The sequence below is a fragment of the Megalops cyprinoides genome, chromosome 9 (assembly GCF_013368585.1).
Source record: "Megalops cyprinoides isolate fMegCyp1 chromosome 9, fMegCyp1.pri, whole genome shotgun sequence".
In the NCBI taxonomy this organism is placed as follows: Eukaryota; Metazoa; Chordata; class Actinopteri; order Elopiformes; family Megalopidae; genus Megalops; species Megalops cyprinoides.
Window position 1 is genome coordinate 34169216 of NC_050591.1, and position 23750 is coordinate 34192965.

Here is a 23750-nt window from a genome sequence, read left to right on the forward strand (position 1 = left end):
CTGTTTCATGCAGCTAGATAATTAATAAGTATTTCTGGGTTAAGTGCCTTCCTTAAGGGTACAGCAGCAGTAGGTAATCAGATCATCAGCTTTTGAGTTGCAAGCCTTGCCCAATGTGGTGCAGTGGTAAGGAGTGCTGCATGACCAAGTTTCAATAGTTGGCCAGACAAGGTACAAGCTACCTGGTAGAGGCAGAGGTATGGGTGCATGAAACCTGATTTTTTTTAAAGGAAAACAAAGTTTAAGACATAAGAAATAGCTTTAGGTGGTAGTGTTTCAGGTGTTCAGGTGAGCGCGGAAGATCTGTGTCTTCAGATGTTTCCTGAAGATAGTGTGGGACTGAGGGGAACGGATGAAGTGTGGAAGTTCATTCCACCATCGGCAGACAACGAGGAGAAAAATCTGCATGGTGATTTCATGTTGCAGTGTGACAGGAGTTCATTCCACCATCGGGGGACAACGAGGAGAAAAATCTGCATAGTGATTTCATGTTGCAGTGTGACAGGATCACCAGACGCTGTTCAGTGGCAAGAGTGTAGTGGTCAGGAGGGAACAAAGGGACTGGAGGAGTGAGGTGACATTAATGAATGTCTGGAAGTAGTAGACTGGTGAGTAGGGCATTGAAGTAGCCCAGGCAGGAGGGCTGGGACCAGGGTATGGGTTGAGCAGGCGATGAGAAAAGGGAGACCTTGTGAGCAGGGCTTTCTTACCCGCCTGCGTATGATGGCAGCAGCTGACGATGGCAGTAGCTGAAGGAGATGTGATTCTGGACAGGGCATTTCAGTGTGTGGCATCAGCCTTGATTCCCAGACCCCCGGCAGAGAGCGTGTCTCCACAGGCCCGGAGCCGCTACGTCACCGCCCCACAGTGGATGCAGCTAAGTGTGCGAAGAGAGAACAGGGGCAATTTCCTACAAACTTCCTGCTGGAAGCAGTTTAAAAAAATGTAAAAACAGGGAGAGCGGCGGTCAGTGTTCGTCTCTGTTCGTCCCTTATATTCATTCCAAAAGACTTAAATATGAATAAGTGAATACACATACACACACACACACACAAACACAAACTGGCACATACATATCGATAATATAAGTAATTATTTTAATGGGAGTCATATTTCTGTTCTCATGGCAAACAAACACTGAAGGAGGTTCTGCAGATATGCTGGAAGGAAAAATCTTTCAGTGAACATTAGTCTGGTAAAACTGTAAAATAAAGTGATGAAAATGATGACAGACAGAAGACGAGGAAGTCATTGTCTCAAAGATTGATGATGATGGAGATTATACCCGCATGAATACATATGCTTTATCTGGTTCCTCTTTTTATTTGACTGGTTCATTTTTGATGTGAAACTACAAATTCAGAGAATTGCAGAGTCATGCAACCGCGTTCTGCAATAAGGAACCGAGGGGCTCAAATAACAAACTGCTGTTGTATTTCCCAGGACTCTGCTGTTTGAGGGTAATTTGGCCATTGGTCTTTCCATCAGCGATCTTTACCACAGGAAGAGCCCACACCGCTCTCTCCACATGTCAGTCAACAGCCGCAGTACTGTTGGTGTGCCACCAAAGCCAGGATAGTGTACATGTTACAGCAACTTCCTTTCTGTCTAACTGCTGATCTGCCAGGCCAGATTTCACATACGATGCTGTCTGTTTTGGGTTTTTGGGTGTCTGTACTGCAGAGACCGTGTCAATGACATTATACACCAGAATGATTTTTTCATTTAATTGCTCAGTAAATGCGTTTGCATTTAGAAATGCATGTTTAGAATGATCTTTTTGCTTTTTAAATAAGCGGTAGTTATTTTGTCTGGTGAAATCGTTGCAGGTCATGCACACAAACAGATCGTGCAGGTGATGAGGAATTAAAGGTAAATGCTCCCTTTGATAAGTTAACTCATTTTGCTCCCGCGTTCAGCGTGTTCAGTGATGAGTCTGCAGAGGAAAATGACAGGATGCTGGTCAGTCGTCTCAGTTTCTCACCTTATCTATTTGCACTTTCTCTTTGACACCACTGTCTGTGTAGTGCCTTGATTCAGCTTCTTTCGCTTACCGCTTAAAACCCTCTCGGTTAACCTAAGGGAAAGCTTTTGGTTGACCAAACCAAGCACATGAGCTGATACTTGCAAATCCAATTGATCAGTACACGATAAGTCCAGCCCCATCGGGGAAAAAAAAAAAATCAAAGAAAAACACCCAAGCGCTCTTGAAGAGGGTGATGTGCATGGTGCTGAGTTTCAGAGTTTCAGAGCAGTGCACAGGGGGCTGGGAGGGAGGTAGGGTGTGTGGTGTGGAACGGCGTTAAATTTGGACCGCATGATCAGACATCTGCATCCTGCCCCCGGTCTGTGTGTCTCACGCACGCAAAGAGCTTTGCACCTGCCACGCCACAGACCCCCATCGTCAGGGCAACAAGCCCACCTCCTGTAGCTAGCCCGCCTCCCCCCCACTACCCCCCCCCCCCCCCATCCCACATAGAGGGAAAAAAAACTCAAACACATCATCAAGAAAAACAACATTGTTTTCAACCATTCTTATCTCCTCGCTCCCAAATATCCTGTTTCTTCGAGCTGTGGCGGCCAGAACCAATAGAAACCCCTTCCTGCTATTGGCTGACTTCACTTCCCAGCGTTAGCACAATCTCATCCGTTCTAAACAACGCTAGCAAAACCGCAACGCTTGTTCTCTCCTCAGAAAAAAAAATAATAATACAACTGCGGTATTGATAAAGGACCTCGATCAATATTCCTGATCGAGAATGGCCAGCACTATTAAGGTAAGTTGAAATCAAGGGGGCCATCCCGATGTTTTTTTTTTTTTAATGTCCTTGCGTTGGCGGTTTTCGCAGTATCTGTAATTTTCTTAATGGTAGAAGGACAGCAGATAAAACGGGAACACCCTTCTGGTACAGCGGTGTGACAGGATTTCCTATTTTGTTGCCTTGTCAATGTCCGCAACGTTTCAAAAATATTCAGAGGAATCGGGACAATGTTTGTCTGGCTCGACCGTGCGTAGCGGACGCCGGAGCACGGGGGGTCAGAGCGGGTGTATAAAAATCGCTTTTTGGAAGAACTTTTTCACCGCAAATGGGCACTTGCCGTGTCTCTCAATGGCAAATCGTGAATGCATTAAAAAATAAATATGAATAATTTCAGCTTTGCAGATCACAGTCTTGTGATAAATTGTTTCACACAAAATTATGTATTTTTTGTATGGAGCAACAATTTTATTGGATTTTATTTAAAGGACTTTTTTTCATGGTGTAAATTTGCTATTCAGAATTTATTATCTTAAATTCTGGCAGAGATATTATTTTAATGTGTGCATTTTTCTTTCTTGGCTCTATTTTGACTCATTGAAGTAAATCATTTACATTTCACATGTAGATTGTAATGTGCATGCATTTGTGTTCAGTTCCAGCTAAATAACTGTTCTTGAGAAACAGTGTTCTTGTCAAGGACACCCCATGATCTCTGTTTAATTTTAATAAAATCTGGAAAAGTGCCTTCTAGTTGTTATGTATGTTCAACCAAAATCATTCGCTGGGTTTCGTTTTAATGTGTTTATGCAGCCTATGTTTCCCAGATGCCTTAAAATTAACATGAGGCTTTATTTTTAGTTATTGATATCAGAACAGCCTAAGCCATCTTTGAAACTTACATGTGAAGGAAACTTTACCTGACAGTGGAAATACATTAGAATGAAGGCACAAATATGCTAACTAATGGCAAATTCCTGATAAACCAGCAGACAGAAGTCTTGCATGGAAGACTTCTGATTTCATAATAACCTGCCTTGTCATTGTTAACTCTTTTGAGATTTCTTTTTAGATTTTGTTTTATGAAATTATGTAGGCTAAGACCATGGTCCGTTTGTGGTTCCAGGGAGAAATAACTCAGAGCATGTATGGAACAGGGCTTGTTTTCTGACGAGCTTTTCTTTTATTTTGCCTTTGGGTGGGATCCTGGAATTTTCCCAGAATGCCGTTTTGTAGTGCCGTCCTAATTTCCACTCTTTTGGAAAGGTCCACGGCTTCCATGCACCACATATGATTTATACTCAGATAGTGGAAAATGGACATGAATTATAATTTAGGTGTCCAAAATCCTGTTCAATGGCTGTGAAATATTTTGTTTTCGTAGCACAATGCCATTACTATGTAACAATTAAACATTTATCATTGTACAATTATTAATATCACTACCATAATTAATGTTATTATAACACATTTTACAAATATGTGTAACTGCAGTTATAAAAAAAATCTTTTGATGTTTATTTTTCCTTGCAATGACAAAATTAGGTGCTGCATGGTCTGTTAGTGTTTGGGTAGATTAGACACAGTTTTAGTGGTGTTTATGTCATTACAGCTCTACTGTAGCTATAAAGACAGGAGAAGCTTCTGTTCCATAGCCCCTCCATCTAGTTAGAGGTTATGATGCTCTAAAATAAACCCCAGACCTACTTTAGGCTTTTTTGTGCTATATACGACAGTCTGGAGGGAGAGAGGGAGAGAGTCAAATAAACTTGGTGCTTGTGTAAAGAGGTCCCAACTGTTTTTAATTCCAGGATAATAAAGGAAACCGAAATAGAGCTCCATAAAACGTCTCACACTGGACAAGTCTGCTCGTGGACAAAAATACGATTTTGAGGGCATTATGTTAAAAAGACGCCAAGACACTGTGGCAGGCTGGGGTGATGTGTGAGGTCAGAGGTCAAGGACCCACCCTATGGCTGTGCTGATTGGCTGCTGGATAACAGGACTGAGACAGAGAGCCTCACTTCTTTAAACTAAATTATGTTTCTCCTGACTATTTATTGTTTGTTTCCCCCATGCACTTGTGTGTTCTACTTTTGAATTTGGGGTGGCAGTGTAGCATTGTGGTAAAGAGCAGGGCTTGTAACCACGAGGTTGTTAATCCAGAATTGCCTCAGTAAATATCCAGCTGTATAAATGGATAAAATGCAAAAATTGTAACCTACGTATGTTGCTCTGGATAGGAGTGTCTGAAAAATGACACTCATGTAACGTAAATGTAATGAATTATTGCTATTATGAACATTGTAGCATGTATGCACGTACAGTACAGTACAATACGTCACAGAATTGTGTGAGGGTCTGACTCATGTTTGCGCGTGATTGGTCGTGTACCCCTACTTTGTAAGTGGCTCTGGGTCGGAGCACATTTCTCTCTGTTCCAGATCTTCCTTCATCTTTAATTCACAGTCAGTGCAACCCTGACAGAAGGCTGGTCTACCACAGGACTGGTTTCTGGAGTATGTCATCATACATCAAGAGCCAAAAACATACTCCACATAGAGGAACATCTCAGAGTAGTGTCATGGCGTCAGTAGTACATTTTAGATTTTAATGGCATTGTTAGTGCTGTGGAATTTTTTTTGTATTTTCGTGGTATTTGTGCTATTTTTTGAAACTGTCAAATATGCAAGAAAGGGGGGGGGGGGTCTTACCCAACTCCCGTCATGACTCCAGTTAACTATCACTTCTCTCACAGAGAACTCAGGTACTCAGGTGGGACTGTGGCCCATGCATATACTATGCACAATCAAACGCCCTGCATGTCCCCCCTGAGTGAGTGCATTTCCGGAAATTAAGAAAAGTAATAGTGATAATGGTGCTTGTAATGGCGGTAACGGGCAGGTGGGGTTAGCGCGCCCGGTGTGACGCTATGGAAAGACAAAAGAGAGAGAGATCAGGGAGTGGGCTGTAAAAACAGAGCTCAGGGCGTGCTGATGGCGGGGAAAAGCCAGGGCAAGCTAATATTATTGAAGTGGCTCGAATTGTTCCTCCTCCCTGCGTGTAAATGGCAGGGTGTGCTCCTGCAGCCTCTGAGGGGGCAGCCGAAAACGCTCAGGGGCCTGCGGTGGTGGCCAAAATCAAAACACAGATAGAGGGGCACTTCCCTTTTTTACAGCCCTCACACCGGTGCTCAAGGCCTGTCAGCACACCCCACCCCCCCCCCCCCCCCCCCCCCCTCACCCCGACACAGGAAGTGCGTTTAGAAGGGGTTTCCTGTCTGCCGCTTTTGTGCTCAGGAGAAGTCGTCAGTGGGATCTGTATGAATGAATGGCCGCCATTTTCCCATTGAGCTGTGTTGCGTTTAGTTCTCATGCAATGAGTGGGGTGCATGTCTTTCAGAGGAAAACGTGGAAGTGGGAGTTTGTGAGCAAAGTGGAGGCTGTCCCCGAGCTTTACCCTCATTTATGTTTAGGCATTTCCCAACATTATTTACCTTTATATCCCAATATGAAAATAGATAAATAGGGGGAAATGAAAAGAGCGAAACACTATAAATTTGCACATACGTGGTCTGGATGGCAGGCTACTTTAGGTTTACAATCTGCATTTTTTGCTTCTTCTACAAGGCATCTTGATCAGTATGTTTATGTATATGTTAGTATAGAACTGATAAATGTAATCTAGGCGTCTTTAAATTTGAAAAAATGCAAGAGTTATCATGTGATCTCTGCTGTGATGCGATTCAACCAGGCACAAGCTTCCATCGTGGTGGAACAAACTGGCTTCGTTCCTCCAGGGATTGGGCGGGGGTGGGGGGGTGGGGGGGGTTGTTGTAGGCCCAGGTTCCCTCACCTCACTGCTCCCAGGCACCTTGCGATTTGTCAGGCGCTCACGAGTTGCTTGGGAGACGCCAGTGGTGTAGCGCCTATCCTCCAATGATCGCCCACTCTGTGCCGCTCGCGGTGTGAAAGATAGCCATTGGCTACACGTGAGTTTATCAGAAGACTGCATTGGTCTCGCTTCAGTGCTCCTGCATTAGTGTGGATGTTGTCACAGTGAGATGAGCCTGCTGTACAACATCCAATTTCAAAACAGCATTGCAATAGGGGGGGGTGGGTGCATAACATATGGTTATGAAAATGCAGAATTAATGACAAATAAGGAAAGCTTAATTGCATGACTGAAGCAAGCAAGCATATTCATGTTCTAGCTTTAATTATTTATGTCCTTATCCACGGCAACTTTTATAGCTTCTATAGCTTACAGTTTATCGTTTTATTACCTTTTTATACTTTTGGATCTTTACCGAAACAATTTAGGTTAATAACAATAATAACTTTATTTTTTACAGTGGTTTTCATACAGGGTGCCCAGCCAAAGCCCTTTCCAAATTATATAAAATAAAACAGAAAATAAAGATTAGGCCTTTAACATAAGTGGAAACAGTGTGTTATGTGAATTATGTGTGTGTTGAGTCCTGGTCCTTGAATGTGCTGTCCTGACTGACCTCAGCTTAGTCCCAGCAGAAAGCACATTCCTTGAATCTGCTGTCCAGACTGACCTCAGATCAGCCCCAACATAAAACATAAATATCTGAATGTGCAGACTGTCCAGACTGCCCTGGCCTACCACACAGAGACAGCAGCCATTTTTGGTATTCATCTTACTGTGGATGATGTCACAGTGTTAAAAACGAGAGCTGTGCAAAGCCCTTCCCCTCCCCTCTTAAATATGTGTTTTTCTTCAACTGAAACTTTGAGGTTGTGTAAAAAAAATGGTCCACATTTATTTGATGTAAACAGTACCCTGTCTTTCTGCTGTTGAAAACAGGACACCATTTTACAACTCTAAATAGCCGCGTGTGGAAAAATCATCTTTGAAATGTGGAATTCACACGGCTTTGATTTCAGTTGTGACAGAGAGCAGAATCCCGTTACTTTGGTGATGTTGAAATTGCCCCCAAAAGAGCAACTGTATTTTCTATTAGTGCTCCAGGCCCCCCTACCAGAGAAAGGAGCTGTAGTGCCGTGTGCCCACTGTGTGATTGATGATGCTGAGGTCAAATGCTTGGTGGAAGGGTGGGAAAAGTGGACATCATTCTGCTTTGTTTTCTCTTCTGCACAGGAACAGAAGCACCTTTGCCCCCCCCCGCCCCAAATCCCCCCCCCCCCCCCCTCCCCCCCTGTCAGAGCCATACGCTCTGACCCTTCCAGCTCTGTCAGCTGGTGCTTAATCGCCCAGTCAGGTCGATGATGGGGTTTGCAGATGACTTATCAGGGGAGGAACAGTGGCCGCGAGATCAATCTGGTTTCCGACACGGCTTCCTTTTCCTCTAACTGATCCCCTTCCAGCCTCTTGACCCACCAGGAAGGGCCTGGGAGGCCAGTGCATAGGCCTACAGACCCAGCCAAAGTAACCTTTAAGCGGGGTGGGGTGTAGTTTTAGGAATGCTCTTCGGAACATCCTCAATGCTGTGGTTTCATTTTTCATTTAGCGAACAATGGGGGCCATCAGAACTGCTTTGGTTTCTTCAGGGGTTGATTGATAAGGGTTGTTTGGGGCTTGCTTCTCTGCTAATGGAGTTTTGGTGTTAGCGTGCTGTGGTTTGAGAAGCTGTGTCCACAATGACAGGAATTTAATGAGTCCCAATAAACATAGTGGTTTTGAAGAAGGGTCAAACAGTTCGTGCCACATGTGGAGTCTGAAATTTGTATTTTCCTGTGTATCTGACAATTCTGTTCAATGTGCACAGCAAATCAATTATGTCTGAGGAAACAAATCACCTTGTATACAGAGCATGAGGAGGTGAGGGGGATGTAGAGGGAGTTATGTGCTTCTTTTGTTCCTCCATTGTTCTCACTTTCTGCCTAGAGAAACCCAATCGGGTTAAAGCAGCTGTTAGTGTGTGGTTTGAATGAGGATGTTCAGAGAACAGATACCACGGTATCTGCATGACTGTGGTTGTCATTGTGGTCTCCTGGCAGCTCTGATCGTATCTCAGGAGCTTGTCTGATTCTCTTCTGCAGCAAATCAGAAAGTTCTTGCAACTGCGCAACCTGGCTGCTTCTGATTAAAAGCTATTGTGAGTGTTGACTGCTGTAGAAGTTTCAGCAAACTATCTTTAATATGCTGACAGTACTTATTTCTCCAGCTAAAAACATAGGGAAGGACAGAAACAAGGAGCTTCTAATTGCTTCTGTCCTTCAGTATCTCCAACGATGGGAAAGTGAGGGCCATATTTTTTGTTCACCAAAGACTACACGTTCAACTCTGATTGGCCCAAGTGCCTCTCATGATTCCTCTGAGCCAACCTGAGCCAATCGCATTGAGGTATTCAAAGAACACTCTGTCCCAGGTAGATTGCAATAGTTATATTTGTGATTTCCAAAAGCTGTTAGAACACATCTACAAGCTGTGCATGAAACACCAAGGTGGATTTTAATGAGGACATAGAATTCTTACTTGGGCATTATCTAATAGCCTTGGAAAACGATATGTTGTGTATCAGAGCCAAATGTTTATCCCTTTATTTTTCAATGTAGCAGCATAAATTATGTGGATTACTTGAGGCTTCATGCTGTCTGAATGTGTGAAAGAGGAGCACAAAATCTGGATTAAATTTTTTTCAGCAATCATAGAGAGTAATGCAATAATCGTGAGGGGATCTGGTTTGCACGTTCAGCAAGGTGATAAAGTGAAACAGAACCGCCGTAGAGACAGATGGAGATACAGTCCATTATGTGGACATTTTCACCTGTGTGCAGAACACAGCAGATAGCTGTGTTACATATACAGCTGCAGGAAGGGAATTGGTTTAATTGCCCAAATAAGTATAATTTGCTGTGCTTTATTCTCCCTGGTTGATGGGTTGGGAGAGGTAGATGTGACGGTGGTGGGTTGTATTAGCCATGTATGGAGCAATTCACTGAATACATTTACTGTTTGACCAGGCCAGTGTCTAGAATGTCTGGATGTTTGGATTACAGTAAGTGTTTCAGAAAATTTGAATTTATCTTTTCTGTCACATTAAAATACCTCACTCCATAGATGTCAGGTGAATCAACAGCAGGTCAAAGTCACTTTGATGGTTTCATGTGTGGATGTACTGTAGCATTAAACCCAAAAAAGATTGTATGGCTTTTTTAGATTTTTTTTTTTATGTAGAAGACAGATGATACATAAAGCATCTAATTAAATACTGTATCTTACATGTTATTCAATTTTTTATGGGAATGGCCCTCGGGTTGTCCGGAGTGATAGCGGTGTGTGTCTGGCTGAACTCCTTCAGGAAGCGTTGTCGGTGGTGAGTGAGGACCAGTCACTGTTCGACTGCGGCTACGGAGTGCCGCACCTGCCCAAGCCCGAGATGACGGCGTCCTCAGCCAGCGAGTACGGGCAGACGGTGAAGCTGAGCCCCCGGGTCCAGCAGCCCGATTGGCTGTCCCAGCCGGCCGCCCGCATCAAGATGGAGTGCACTGCTGGCCAGGTGAACGGCTCCAGGTAAGTGCTTGTACACGCAGACAGCGGTCAGGTGGCAACTCTGATGCAGCTACGCTAGCTTCTCTTTAGCTCATTACATAACGCAGTCATAACCAGGTTTTTCACATTACAGAACTGCCTTTTACAGTTTTGGTTAATAAGTATATTTACATTTATATCACTGTCATTTAGCAGGCGCTCTGATCCAGAGCAATTTCAATTGGTTACAATATTTACATGTTATCCATTTATACAGATGGATATTTCCTGAGGCAATTGTGAGTTAAGTACCTTGCCCAAAGGGAATAGTGGAGGTGGCCCAGCAGTGAATCAAACCAGCAATCTTTCGGTTACGAGCCCTACTCCTTACTGCTATGCTACACCGCCACACTGTTGTATGTGGTGGAATAGCAGTGAGAAACAGGTGGCTTTTTGTTCTTTTTTGATGGACTTCCCCACCGTCTGGGGAGAGGGATGCAGGAGCCAAGCACATTAGCTGATACTTGAAAAGAAGTGGTTCAAGGCCTCCAGTGCTGTTCCAGGGGTCAGCCGAGGGCTTGGTGAATTCAGGTACAGTCTTTCTGGAATAAACCTGGGATACAGTTTCCTTGTTTTATGGAAGATTAATCACCTAGAGACATAAAGAGCTGTGGTTCTCTGAGACAGGGCAGGGAGAATATCTGCCTTGTGTAGGTTTCTCATCTTGTTTTTTTTTTTTATTCCAAAATCCCAGAGGCTCTCAGATCAAGTCCAGCGGTGGGAGTTGCTGTATGCGTGCAAATGCCAAGAAATGGGCCAAAAAAAAAAAAAAAAAAAAAAGCTCACAACCGTACAGCGTTTAGAGTACTTTCCTATTTATAAAAGCAGGGGTAAATGGAGGGCAGAAGGCCTGGGGCTCTGACTTGTCTAGCCCTCCTGCTGGAAAGCGCAGACTCAGACTCTGACCACACCTTGGCAGACAGACGGAGAGCTTGCTTTGGCGGCCGTTTGCGGCAAAACGTGCAGGAGGGTGAACACTCACTCCTGCGTCCCGCCATGAGGTCACGAGAGAGGTGGACAACTGCAACATCGCAGGCCCTGTTCTCCTCCAGCCTGCCTGTCCTCTAGGCCGTCTCCCACTCACCTGGAGAACAGGTAGTGTGGTGGTCCACTTTTTGGGAAGTCAGCACTGGGCTCATAGGCGAATGTGCAGAAATGTGCTGTCTGAGACGATGCCCTTTCAAAACAAGTAATTGACACATCCAATAGATTGCGTTCCATAAGTCCATAAGGGTTGGAATTCAGTCTAAACTTTGTATTCAGATCCATTTCTCCAAATTATAAAATGTAAAATTGACTCATGATTTTAATGAGTAGGAGAGTCCAAATTATTACTGTTGCCATGATGATTGACAGAAAGTGGCCACATGCCATTGCCAATGATGGCATATTGGCAGGGTACCCTCCTGTGTTGCCCAAGATTGAGATTCATACCTACACAGCTAAGGGATATTTTTGTGAAAATATACATTGGCCTATTAATGGGAATGATAGCAATGGTTGTGCACAAAAGCTGTGTGCTTCTGTATTTACACTATACCTACATTGATACTACTGTGCATGTGAATAGTAATTACTATGTATATGTGGTAATGTATATAGTAATATGTGTATATGTATAGTAATGTATATACACACTGTGGTGGTTACACAAGCCACAAACAGGTTCATCAATAGCAAGTGTTAGAGAATAGCATTACTGTGTAACTTCTGCTTGCTTGTGTTTCCAGCCGCTAAAATACAGTGAGCAAAATTTAACACAGCCTGCAGCAAAATCCTCCTCAGAGACCACAGTGTGTTTCCAAGTAAGAAAACAATGGATTTATTATGTTTTAAAATGCTTCAGCACGAAAGCTGATTTTTTTCTCAGAGTATAAATGTGAGGGATGTCTGATATTAACTTCCCTTTTCCTGAAACTGAAGCGCTCCGTTTTTTTGGAACGGTCTGCAGCAAAATTTGGCAGCAGAGATTTTTGGAGGGGTGGGGTGGGGTGGAGGGGGGGGGGGTGATTTCTCCATGGATTCTCTGAGTCATATTAAACAGCGAGCACCAAGAAATAGAGTCTGGTTCAAGGAGAGAGACCAGTTTGGCGACTTAAATGAGCAGTAACTCCAATTTTTTTTGGATACAGACAACAGCATCTCTATTTGCACAGGGCACTCAGTATCCAGTGTCGAGGGCTGTCCTTGACGCAGTCAGTATAGGTTATGTCACAGTCCCTCTCAGAAGTTCATTTTAATGATTACTGTCATTGTTTAGTTATTTGGATATTATTACTTATTTGGATATCCTAAGACAGGATTACTCCACATAGTGCATTTCCTGGGAGGCTGCACTAACTCTTTCGGGGTCCATGCAATCTGTGATAAAAAGTCTCAGCAGTGTTATTGCAAAGCTGCTCTGTGAGTTTGCACTCCATGTGTCTGTATCAGCCACGCTGTACCATCTGTGATAGCCAAAGCTCCCTCCACACACAGGGATGGGCCGACGGCTGGTTGGCTCCTGCCCTTTGATTCCAAGTGTTTCCTATTTGGGCCGCCATGTTAAGGTGGTGCGCATTAATGAGGCATTCCAACTGTGATCCACATCTGGTCGCCGTGCCGACGGGAGATTCTCCAGACGCGATAACGGCTGCATGACAAATGCATGCTGGGTCGTTCGTCAGATGCTGTGTCTCTTGCATCATTTTTAAAAACGGATTCCGCTATTTCGGTTTGGAATTCTGTCTTTAGCTTTCATTAATGAGAATGCTGGATGGTGTGTGACTATTACACCTGAAAGCATTCTGCCTGGGTAATGCCTGTGACTACTTTTCTAGCCTTTCTGCTCTCTCTCACACATTTAAAAATCATTGGAGCGCAAGCCTCTCACCCAGTCAGCCAGCCAAGTGAATGAATGAGTGAGTAAATGAATGAGTGAGTGAGAGAACGAGTGAGTAAATGAATGAGTGAGTGAGAGAACGAGTGAGTAAATGAGTAAGAGAATGAGTGAGTGAGAGAATGATTGAGTGAGTGACTCAGTGAGTGAGTGACTCAGTGAGTAAGTGAGTGAACTAGTGAGCAAGTGTGCGTGAGTAAGGGACACCACTGATTCCAGCTGCTTCCTCTGTTTTGTGGCCATGAATAAAACTAGATAAAATAACTTTTATACTGTCAGTTTAAAGTTATGGGATTGTTTGATGAAATGGAAAAATGGCTTGGCCTTAGTTTTCAACAGTGGATTTAAGGACTTTCTGTCCTCACTTGCACAGCATATCCAGAGGCATTACTCCTTTGAATCATCCTCTTAACTAAGTCGGCAATGAAAGCATTTACCTCTCTGCAGTATGGAGGGGAGAGATTAATAACCTCATGCCTATAAGCAGGGTTAGGGTTAGGGCCTCACAGTGTTGCCTATCTCTATGTGTCAATATATGGAGAATGCGGCCAGAATGCAGAAACATACACAAAGTGGCTTATCATTCAGTTAAATGAATGTTCTTGTATTTAGCCATGTAATAGCTATCATTTGCCAAACAAGTGTTTTGCTATTGTACTGTGTTTCCATTGACCTTATAGTGCATGTGCAGGAACAAAGACATAGTTTTTTGTATTCTGTCTTACTGTAAAGAACTCTATGGTCCTCTGGCTGAAATGAGTGCTGTATTGAATAAAAGCAGATTAATTGATTGATTGATTGATTGAGTAGATTGTGAATCCCACATCCCTGCTTGCTACTGCAGGAACTCTCCAGATAACTCCAACGTGACGAAGGCCGGGAGGCTTTCCGGTGGAGCTGACGGTGTTGCCATGAACTACGGCAGCTACATGGAGGAGAAGCAGGCCCCTCCCCCCAACACGACCACCAGTGAGCGCAGAGTCATCGTCCCCGCAGGTGAGTGAACCAGGTGCAGAGGAACTTCAGAGCTGAAGCCTATCTGCTAACCTGCAGTCATAGCATCATCGTCCCCACAGGGACGTCTGTACCTGTACCCACAGCCATCAGCTAACCTCCAGTCATAGCACAAGGAAGCAATACTTATACTACACCACCGGGTACCTGCAGTTAATGGGCTGGTCTCCCTCATAAAACAGATTCTCTGTCTCATTCGGGATTTCCTTGTAAAATAAAGGTCAGATAACACGGCTAAGTAAAAATAAATGCGAATAAAGATTCAAATTCTGATCAGACGCCAAGGTTAGAGTTTTGATCGAGGTCCAGCCTTGGCCTCAGAGATAAACCCAGATGGAGTGTTTCCCCCCGAGCTGCTTCACAGAAGCTTCAGTGTTCACCACCAGCGCGCTGTTGTCTAGACCGTTTCCTATGGTGCTCGTCCAAAAATTCCAAAAAGGGGAGAGGAGGTGGGGAGCTGGGAGCGTCAGCCAAACTGCGATACCCTCCGAGACTCTGCACAAAAGCATTCTTATCAGCGCTTTCCCAGAGACAAACACTTACAGAAGGATCCTTCCTGAGTGCCGCTTTCAAACCGTGCCTTTCCGACGTCTGACACGTTAGCTGTCAGCATAAAGCAGGAGGGGGACCAAGACTCTTTCCACATATCGAAGAGCTCAGATTTAAGGTGCTTTAAAAAGCTCCCTTAAGATCAGTCTAAGACACGGCTCAGTCTGGAGTGTGTTTTTATTGTGACTTTGATCTTAACATTCTCGCCGTAACAGTTGAAAACGGAGGATGTGTCATAGGATACACATCTCCCCTTTTGCCCTTGCATAGTCCCCATTGGGCATCAGCAATTTAGACCCTCTCTGTCCCTCACCAGTGGGGGAGTTGAGTAATAGTTTCGGTCTTGTAGTGCAACTTCCTTTTCAACAGCCACTGGCACGGACAATGACGAAGCAGGCTGTGAACATCCTGTTTTTGCTGTGCATAAGAGAAATACAATAAGAGCACATCTCAGCTGCACAGAAGCTTCTGGTAGATCTGACTGTATTCTTGAATGTGTCACTGTAAAAGCACACTTCTAAGATCTGCTCAAATTTAAATTTACTGCGGTAGTTTTTAGCTACAGTTTAAAACAGCAGGATATTCCTGGGCACTGCAGTGCCACAGGAGACACACAGGTGGCAGTGTCCAGCTGTCCTGTGAACTTGGTGACCCTTCCTGCTCCCTGCACTGGTTTAAATTGTGAAAGGAATGCTACCGCAAGTTTATGCAGTGGACTTTTCAGTATGTGCCAACCTGCTGTGCTATATTCATCCCTCTGTCCAAATCAGGGCGCCCCTCGGATGGAAAAGTTCCTTTTGGGTTCTTCCCAGAGTGTTTCCTGCTCTGTCAGAGTTGCATGAAAAGAGTGCCTTGTCTTTTTTCTCCTTTCTCCATTTTTAAAAGAGTGGATAGGGGAGCACTTGTTACGGTGGACGTTGTTTCAGGAAAACAGATTGCCTTTATAAAATAGATAGATTTGCATAAAACTGTCACAGCAGGTGAACAATGAGAAATATGATTTCCAATAATATTACATTCACATAAGATTATTGTCCTTTAGCAGAAGCTCTTATCCAGAGAAACTTACATTGGTTACAGTTTCATCCATTTATACAGCTGGGTATTTAGTGAGGCAATTGTGGGTTAAATATCTTGCCCAAGGGCACAGCAGTAGTGTCCTAGTGGGGAATCGAACCAGCAACCTTTCAGTTAATAACCACGCTCCCAGTGTGGATCTGCAAGCCACCCCCTCTACCCGCCATCTCTGAACTGTAAACGATTGTCCATAGCTGTGTGCATGAACAGCACATGTTAAAGAGCCATGTGTACAGTGGGCGTGTCAGGGTGACGCGTGATCGGTGCACCCCCCCCCCCCCCCCCCCCCCCCCCCGCTCCGCAGACCCCGCCCTCTGGACGACGAGTCACGTGCGGCAGTGGCTGGAGTGGGCCGTCAAGGAGTACAGCCTGCTGGACGTGGACGTCTCCGCCTTCCACAACGTCGACGGCAAGGAGCTCTGCAAGATGAGCAAGGAGGACTTCCTGAGGCTGACGCCCTCCTACACCGCTGACATCCTCCTGTCCCACCTGCACTACCTCCGAGAGGGTGAGCGCCGTCCCGGGGCCTAGGAAACCTCCAAACCATTACCTGCACGTGTTAGCATTTACATAAACACATACAGGAGGAGTAGGCATATCTGTCTATTAGCTTACCCATGCTAGATGGTTTGCTGATTGCTTTGCATGGTGTAGATTTAAGATTTAGAAATTATCTGTACTCTGTGTCTCCATTATGCAGACAGCATACAAGGCAATCCTGTACCAAATCCAATTACAACAGTAAAATAGCTTGAGTGAGTTATCATTACAAATATTGATAGACAAACCGATCAGTCAATCTACAAATACTAGTGAATCTCCAGCCCTCTGGGTTATAATTATCTCAGACTGTCTGGCAAGCCACATTAACTATAATGTACATCAACCAATCTATCAGTCAAATGAACAGTCTATGAATCAGTCAATCCAAATGGATTTGTTGTGGTGCATTCATACAATTATTTGTCATTTGTACGCCAGATAGATCTCTTGGGAGAGAGCTTTTTTTTGGCGTGCATTTACTATCTGAAAGGACGTTTCAGTTGGGGTTCATTTGCATATACCGCTGTTCAGTTCAAAACTTAATTGGTGAAGGACATTATTTGAAAAGTAATATAGAACATCTGTCACACCATCTGTTTGCTGTTTTTTTTCCGTCAGGACCCAGTCATTATTTAGAACATTGGGATTGTGCCAGTGTATTTCCTATAGACTCCAAAAGCTAAAATGTAGTTGCTTAGGATTGGCAAGCATTCCACCACTTTGGAGATTTGTCATACAAACGCTATCTTTTTGTTCTTAAGGCGAATCTTGTGCTGTTAAACCTCTGTTTTTAACTGTCAGCTGAAGCATTCAGAGGAAACAATTTCCTTTGTCTTGAAATTTTCAAATTTAATCCATACTATTTTCACCTATAACACTGCACAGTCTGTAAATGGTGCTGAATTAGATCAGATCTGCATTGTCTGAGCTCACGCTGTGGCGTAGCAGTGCTGGTGTGTGGAGACGGCACTTTGCAGGGAACAGCTTCCACTGCCTCTGCCTGGCTGCGCTCACTCTGGGCCTGGCCCTTCTCCATTTCCACCCACTGCCCTGCGGAAAGCCGTCCCACACGCCTCAGCCTCACACAGCCCAGCGTTTCCCTGTGCCTTTCAGTGAGGTCTCCCCAACCTGCAGAAATTCAGCAGCAGGCTCCTAGCAGGGGACAGGACACGCAACACTGCATCACTCCATAACATACCCTCCACAGCTGCTTCATGTTGCTGCTTGGTGGTTAGGGTGTTCTCAGTGTTGGTCGAAGTTTCAGTGCGGCATGATGGTGTTCTGCATCATTGCAAAAGCAGACCGATGTGTTTTTCCAACGTAGGCTCAAACGGCAATTACAAAATAACTGACATTGGATTGTATTGTCCTCTTTTATACGTGCACCATAACGCAGGACAATGCATACAAGGGGCTTATTTTATGATTTAATTTTCTTTGCAAGTTGGTCAGGCCATGCGTGTTAGCATTTTGCATTTAAATTTCATAAAAGCATGCACATTTTGCAGATAAGTGCAGGCTGCAGCAATTGGCTGATCTCCTTTATCTCCCAGCACTCTGTCTTCCCTCTCTCTCCAGCTGTGTATGCCACATTCTCGCCCCCCAGCCCTCTCTCTCCTGACCCGCCAACCTAAGAGCAGGACCGCTTGGTGCTTCACCAAGGGTCATGACTGTAACACGTTTGGCTGGCGTCTGCACACCACTCACATTCTAGGTTATTTTGAGCCATTGCTGTTGATTTCCTCTTTCAAAAGAATGTTTTGTTTCTCAGCTCCCCTTCCTCATTTGACTTCAGATGATGTTGACAAAGCCTTAGAAAACTCCCCGCGGTTAATGCATGCCCGCAACACAGGTAAGCAGAAACAGCACCTCCTCCTCCTTTTTGGTTTGCTCTGGCCCTTTATGACGAGCGCAGTGACTGCACGTGTACATACACTCTCAGATTTATGTGTATATCTTAAATTTGGGTGTCAAGCTCAGTTTCTGCAGAGATGTGTAGAGTGTGCTGGTTTCTGTTTTACCCTTTCCTCTTCTTCACTCTGGGCTAGATGCACTCCTGGCGGGAGTTCAGCGTTGTTTATGGGTTTTTGTCTGCACAGTTACCCGTTGATCACTTCAAGCTTATTCACACCTGAGATCCACATTTTCACATGTTGAACAATATTTATCTCTGTTCGTCCCGTGACATTGTCAGGTGATTAGCTGTGACTCCATTTTCCATTTTAATGGCATTTTCTCCATCCTAATAGCAAGAGACATGGATGCTTTCATTCAGAGGTAGTCACCAAAATACTTCTAGATCCTACATACTTCTTTCTGATTTGAAAATGGGATGGAATCCTTTATCACCTGTGACAACATGCGTGAGGGAAAATGTTTTTTTGGTGCCCAGGAATAAACCCCATTGAGATGTAGCAGCTCATTTTGGAGAGCCCTGTGGCAGAAAGCAGGGTAATACAGAAACACAAACCAGCAATGAACCACCACAAATAAAACGAAACATGCTCATCAATTACACTGCATGACATTTAAGCCCAAGGGTACTCTAAAAGAACACAACCACCAATTTTTTTTTCCAAATTTATTTTTTTTTAAATATAATTTTAAATATAATTTGTGATGGTTTTCATCTGGGCTGGCTGGGTGATCCAAGCATTTGGTGCCTTCATGCAAAATCAGTTTTTCCAAGTCCTTTAAGTGTCCATGAGACATTCTCAGCTCTAAGAGGATAACCACGATCATACAGTCTGCATGCTGAAGCTGTCCTGCCTCTTTTAGTTCATATGGATGAGTTCAGTCCCCAATGTTGCTCTGTGAATTTAATGATGGAATTCCAGAAAGTTCAAAAACCACTGATCCACCTGTCATCTTTCATCTGTAGTGTGTCTCACTGCTGTTGTTAAAAATTTGTGTCGGACTGCACTGTGCACCTCCACGTCCCCATCCCCTGACACCCCCCGAAACAGGGGGCTGCGTCCAAAAGGAGGCGTGCGGCTCTGGCCCTCAGGACCAGAGAGGGGGCGTGCTGCCAGCTGACACGGCTGTCAGAGCGAACCAACAGCAGCTCACACAGACGATAAATGGCAACTTTGTTTATCAGAAGGCACTGTGTGTATCAGACACATGTCAGCCACATTTTATCCAGACCAGGGTGACAAAACTGTTGGTTTCTCATTCACCGCCAGTGTTTTAAGTGTCTTTAAGTGACCAGGATAATGCGGCATTGGACTCGTTTGTTCTGAAAGAGGGCATTGTTTGTGAAGGGACTTGTGGTCTTTGTTAATACAGCTATGTGGAACAATGACTGCAGCTCTCTTGTGCAGTGGATGCAGGGGGGTCTCTGAGCAAAATATATTTGCTGTAAAATATGGAAATTGCTGTTCGAGACCAGATCTATGTTATGTGTGCAGTATCTGTTTCATCATGGAAAAACTGTATGTATTGCCATTCTATATGATCATGACTAGTGTAATGGTTAGGCACATATTGTTAGTGCCGGAGATCGGGACACAAACGCGGACCGCAGGATGTTCCGGTTCCAGGCGATAATAGAAAGGGACAGGCAGTTCGTAAATCCAGGGACAGGCAGGGTTTGAAACACAGAGAAGCAATCCGGGGGCAAATCCAAAATCGGGAGTCAGGGAGAACAGGGTCAGGAATCGGGCAGGTGAGAGGCAGCGATCAGATCCAAAACGGCAGGCAGGAATCGAGGTCAGGAAACAGGCAGGATGTTGCAACAACTCTCGGAAAATAAAGCGCGGGGACGAGACAGGTGAAACACACTGAAACGAACGAGCAACAAGACAGAGACACGCAGGGAAGATATAGGGCTGGGGTAACGAGGAGATGGGAAGCAGGTGAGCAGGCAGGCAGGTGCAGGCAATGAGGGAATCAGGTGGGCGGGGACCAGGCGGGGAGCAGGGCGGAGAGAGAACACAAGGAAAACAAAAGCACAAAGACAGGGAAAACAAAAACACTGCGGCTTAAGGGGGCGGAGCCCTGACACATATTTTCCCTACTCCTCAAAGAAGGTAAACTTCTTGAGTAAAAACAAAAAAAAAAACACTAAAGCAATGTTGGTGCATGTGTAAGATGAGCATGAATCTTGCCCTTTACCAGCCAACCATTTACTTCGGCTGACATTCTTTCACATTTATTCAAACGATCATTTCTTTTTGAAAACACACACCTGTATATCCAGTTGATTAACTAATTGGACAAATGAGGAAACAAAAATGTCTAGTTCACACATGAACACACCTGCAAATACAGCTGAGTTTGACACCCCGATGTAAAGTATATATTATGTACTGTAGTGTATGTATGTGTAACAAACCGAGGAAGTCAGCTTTTAGTGATTTATCCACTCTATACATTTCCAGACTCACCCGTTTGCTGCATATTTGTTAAAGCAGTTAACAGCAGTTTTCCTTTACAACAATTAGTGCTTTATAGCAGATGCAAATGCTTTCTTACATTTTCTTTTTTTTGCTGGTCTCTGAAATGTTCACCTGATGGCATTAGTCTTTTTCTGTGGCTTATCAGGCGATTTCTAAAGAATCAAATAATCAAATCAAACCAGGTAACCAATGACCAATCAGCCTGGTATTGTGCTTCCTGATTGGCCCTTGCTCTGTGCTTTACTGCCAGCCAAACTGTCTTCAGAATAGAAAGTGCTGTGGTGCTGTGGTGCTGTACTGCGCTCCGAATTGTGATTCTGAAAACTCCCTCATGTCTGTCTGCCCCTAGGTGGCGCGGGGTTCATTTTTCCCAACGCCCCTCTGTACTCCGATGCGTCTCCCAGAGTCAACGCTAGATCAGGTGGGTGCTGCTCTGTGTGTTAGACAGTCAGTCTGGGGTACGGTACTGATATACAGGAGGCCCATATTTATTTCAATCGAAGCAAAATTGTCATGAAAGTAATTTAACAATGGCCTGCTCAGACATTGTTCTCCCCTACTGTATAATTCATGAACAGTGAGAAAAGAGCTTGTCCTTATCCTTCATTTTGACTGCCTCTGAAAGAATTAAGAAACTTTGATGGTCACTCTAGCTGTTCTTACGGTGACCCATGAGGTGAACCACAGAGGGCACACGGTAAAGTCTGTGTGCTTGCTCCTTCTGCTGGTGGGAGGCAGTCATTGCAGCTGAAGCACTGCTGACTTTTGCCTGTTTTGCCGTCACACAGACATAGCCTATGAGGCCGCAAGAAGGTCTGGATGGGCACCGCAAGCAGTGTCTTCCTCCAAAGGTGAGTGCTGTGTCAGAGCGTCTGATAGGGAGGTGTGTCTAAGCTGTGCCTTTGTGAATCTACCACAGTGCCTCACTGACAGTTCGCCAGGTCTGTATTCACGTACAGTTGCCCGTATTTTCCTCCCTTCTTAGGTTCCCAGCCTTCTTCTGCTGCAGTGACCAAAACTGAGGAGCAGAGGCCACAGCTTGGTGAGTGACGGCTCCTATCACAGTAAGTGCTGATAATCAGGCAGGTGATGAGACAGCCGTTTATAGCATTAAGACCCCATGTCTGCTGCTCTCCATTCCAGATCCCTACCAAATCCTGGGACCGACCAGCAGCAGACTTGCAAATCCAGGTAAGACTAAGAGTGGTCTCTATTACAATGGTTACATCTCATCAGCTAATACAGCTGGTGCAATACCTTTCCTAAGGGTACAACAGTAGTGGCTCCGTGGGGAGTTGAATCCACAACATTTTGGTTACAAGTCTTACATTTTACCACTACACCACACTGCTCTGGGAGATGATGTTTATCATGTTCGTGATCTTTCAGTATCTTAATTGAATTATGGACAGTACATGTTTCCTGGTGGTTCATGATTGACAGGTAAAAGGTGACAGTAATTACAGGTAAAAGGTGACTGCAGGACTCCCCTTTCCCTCTCCCCCAGGCTCGGGTCAGATCCAGCTGTGGCAGTTCCTGCTGGAGCTGCTGTCGGACAGCGGCAACGCCGGCTGCATCACCTGGGAGGGCACCAACGGCGAGTTCAAGATGACGGACCCGGACGAGGTGGCGCGGCGCTGGGGCGAGCGCAAGAGCAAGCCCAACATGAACTACGACAAGCTGAGCCGCGCCCTGCGCTACTACTACGACAAGAACATCATGACCAAGGTGCACGGCAAGCGCTACGCCTACAAGTTCGACTTCCACGGCATCGCCCAGGCGCTGCAGCCCCACCCCCCGGACTCCTCCGTGTATAAGTACCCCTCGGACCTGTCCTACGTCAGCTCCTACCACCCGCACCAGCAGAAGATTAACTTTGTGGCCCCGCACCCCCCTCCACCTCTGCCCGTAAACTCCTCCGGCTTCTTCCCCGCACCCAACCCCTACTGGGGCTCCCCCCCGGGGGGTGTGTACCCCAGCTCCCGACACCCCACCACCCACGTGCCCCCTCATTTGGGCACATACTATTAGACCGGGGTTTTGGGGGGTGCTGTCTCTTGCTGAAATGGAACAAAAGGGAAACAAACAACCAACAGCCAAAAAGGGGGGCATAGGTCTGGGCAAAAACAGGGGTACAAATGAAGGGAGACAGGAAGGGATGGTTATGGAGGAATAAGGGACCGAGCAGGTGTTAGGGGCGGTTTTAGGGTATGGATTTGGGAAGGGATAAAAGGATGATAGAATGTGAGCAGGTTAACCTGCTGATGACTGATGGAGAAATGTGCAGGTCAAAGAAGGTCATGTCGGTCAGAGCTGATTATGTGGGGGGTGCCAGTGGGCTGAGCTGACAGTCAGCCAGAGAGAGTCAGTGAGAAATGTACGGCCATGCCATCTTATGTAAATGTAAACTTTCTCCTTAAGAGAGCAGCGGACTTGCTACAGGAAGTTAATTAGAGCTGCGCAGAGAGTTCCTATTACATGTAAACATTAAAGTGTTAAGCATATGATAAACTGTAATGGAAGGGGAAAGATTGGGAGAAGGCGCAGTTAGCAGCGAAGCCGTGGAGTGGAACAGTAATGTGTGAATGCGTGAGGAGGGTGGAGGGCAGAACAGCAGCTGAAAACTGTGAAACAAACTCCGGCGGCGCTGGTCTTATCGTGAACAGCGCTAGACAGGCAAGCTGAGAGAGACAAGCAGCGAGAGGTGGCATAGGGGCCAGCTGAAAGGACAAGAAAGATTCACATTGTAGAGGAGAGAGACTCTGGATGACACTGAAATACTAATGGGACCATGCAGTATTAATCCTTTGGATATAAACTGCCATATTTATCAATTTTATGCTACACAGTAGTTTTTATGGCATTATTGCAGGTGAAGGAAAGTCTTCTACTTGACTGTTTTTCTTAAATGGAATACTTTAAATAAGATTCTATCTTAAGCAATCTAGAGAACTGGAATTGTGGGTATTCTATGCACTATAGGACCACAGTGTGTTTGTGGATAGAGAG

At 45.0% G+C, this 23750-nt stretch overlaps 1 protein-coding gene across 1 annotated transcript; it reads left to right on the top strand.

Annotated features, from left to right (window-relative positions):
• The first annotated feature begins 2657 nt into the window (after nucleotides 1–2657).
• Nucleotides 2658–23525, top strand: LOC118782947 (transcriptional regulator Erg-like). The gene is made up of 10 exons (XM_036536581.1): nucleotides 2658–2777; nucleotides 10051–10262; nucleotides 14003–14154; nucleotides 16103–16306; nucleotides 18113–18193; nucleotides 21091–21162; nucleotides 21530–21592; nucleotides 21727–21783; nucleotides 21885–21932; nucleotides 22249–23525. Exons 1-10 carry the CDS (start codon nucleotides 2760–2762, stop codon nucleotides 22770–22772), a joined length of 1431 nt encoding a protein of 476 aa, XP_036392474.1. The 5' UTR covers nucleotides 2658–2759; the 3' UTR covers nucleotides 22773–23525.
• Nucleotides 23526–23750: the final 225 nt, after the last annotated feature.

What these genes read in the sequence shown, in the direction of transcription:
- LOC118782947 (XM_036536581.1), top strand. An exon ending in AATGCATGCCCGCAACACAG is followed by an intron (nt 18,194 to 21,090) that starts GTAAGCAGAAAC and finishes GTCTGCCCCTAG; the next exon opens with GTGGCGCGGGGTTCATTTTT. An exon ending in AGCAGTGTCTTCCTCCAAAG is followed by an intron (nt 21,593 to 21,726) that starts GTGAGTGCTGTG and finishes CTCCCTTCTTAG; the next exon opens with GTTCCCAGCCTTCTTCTGCT.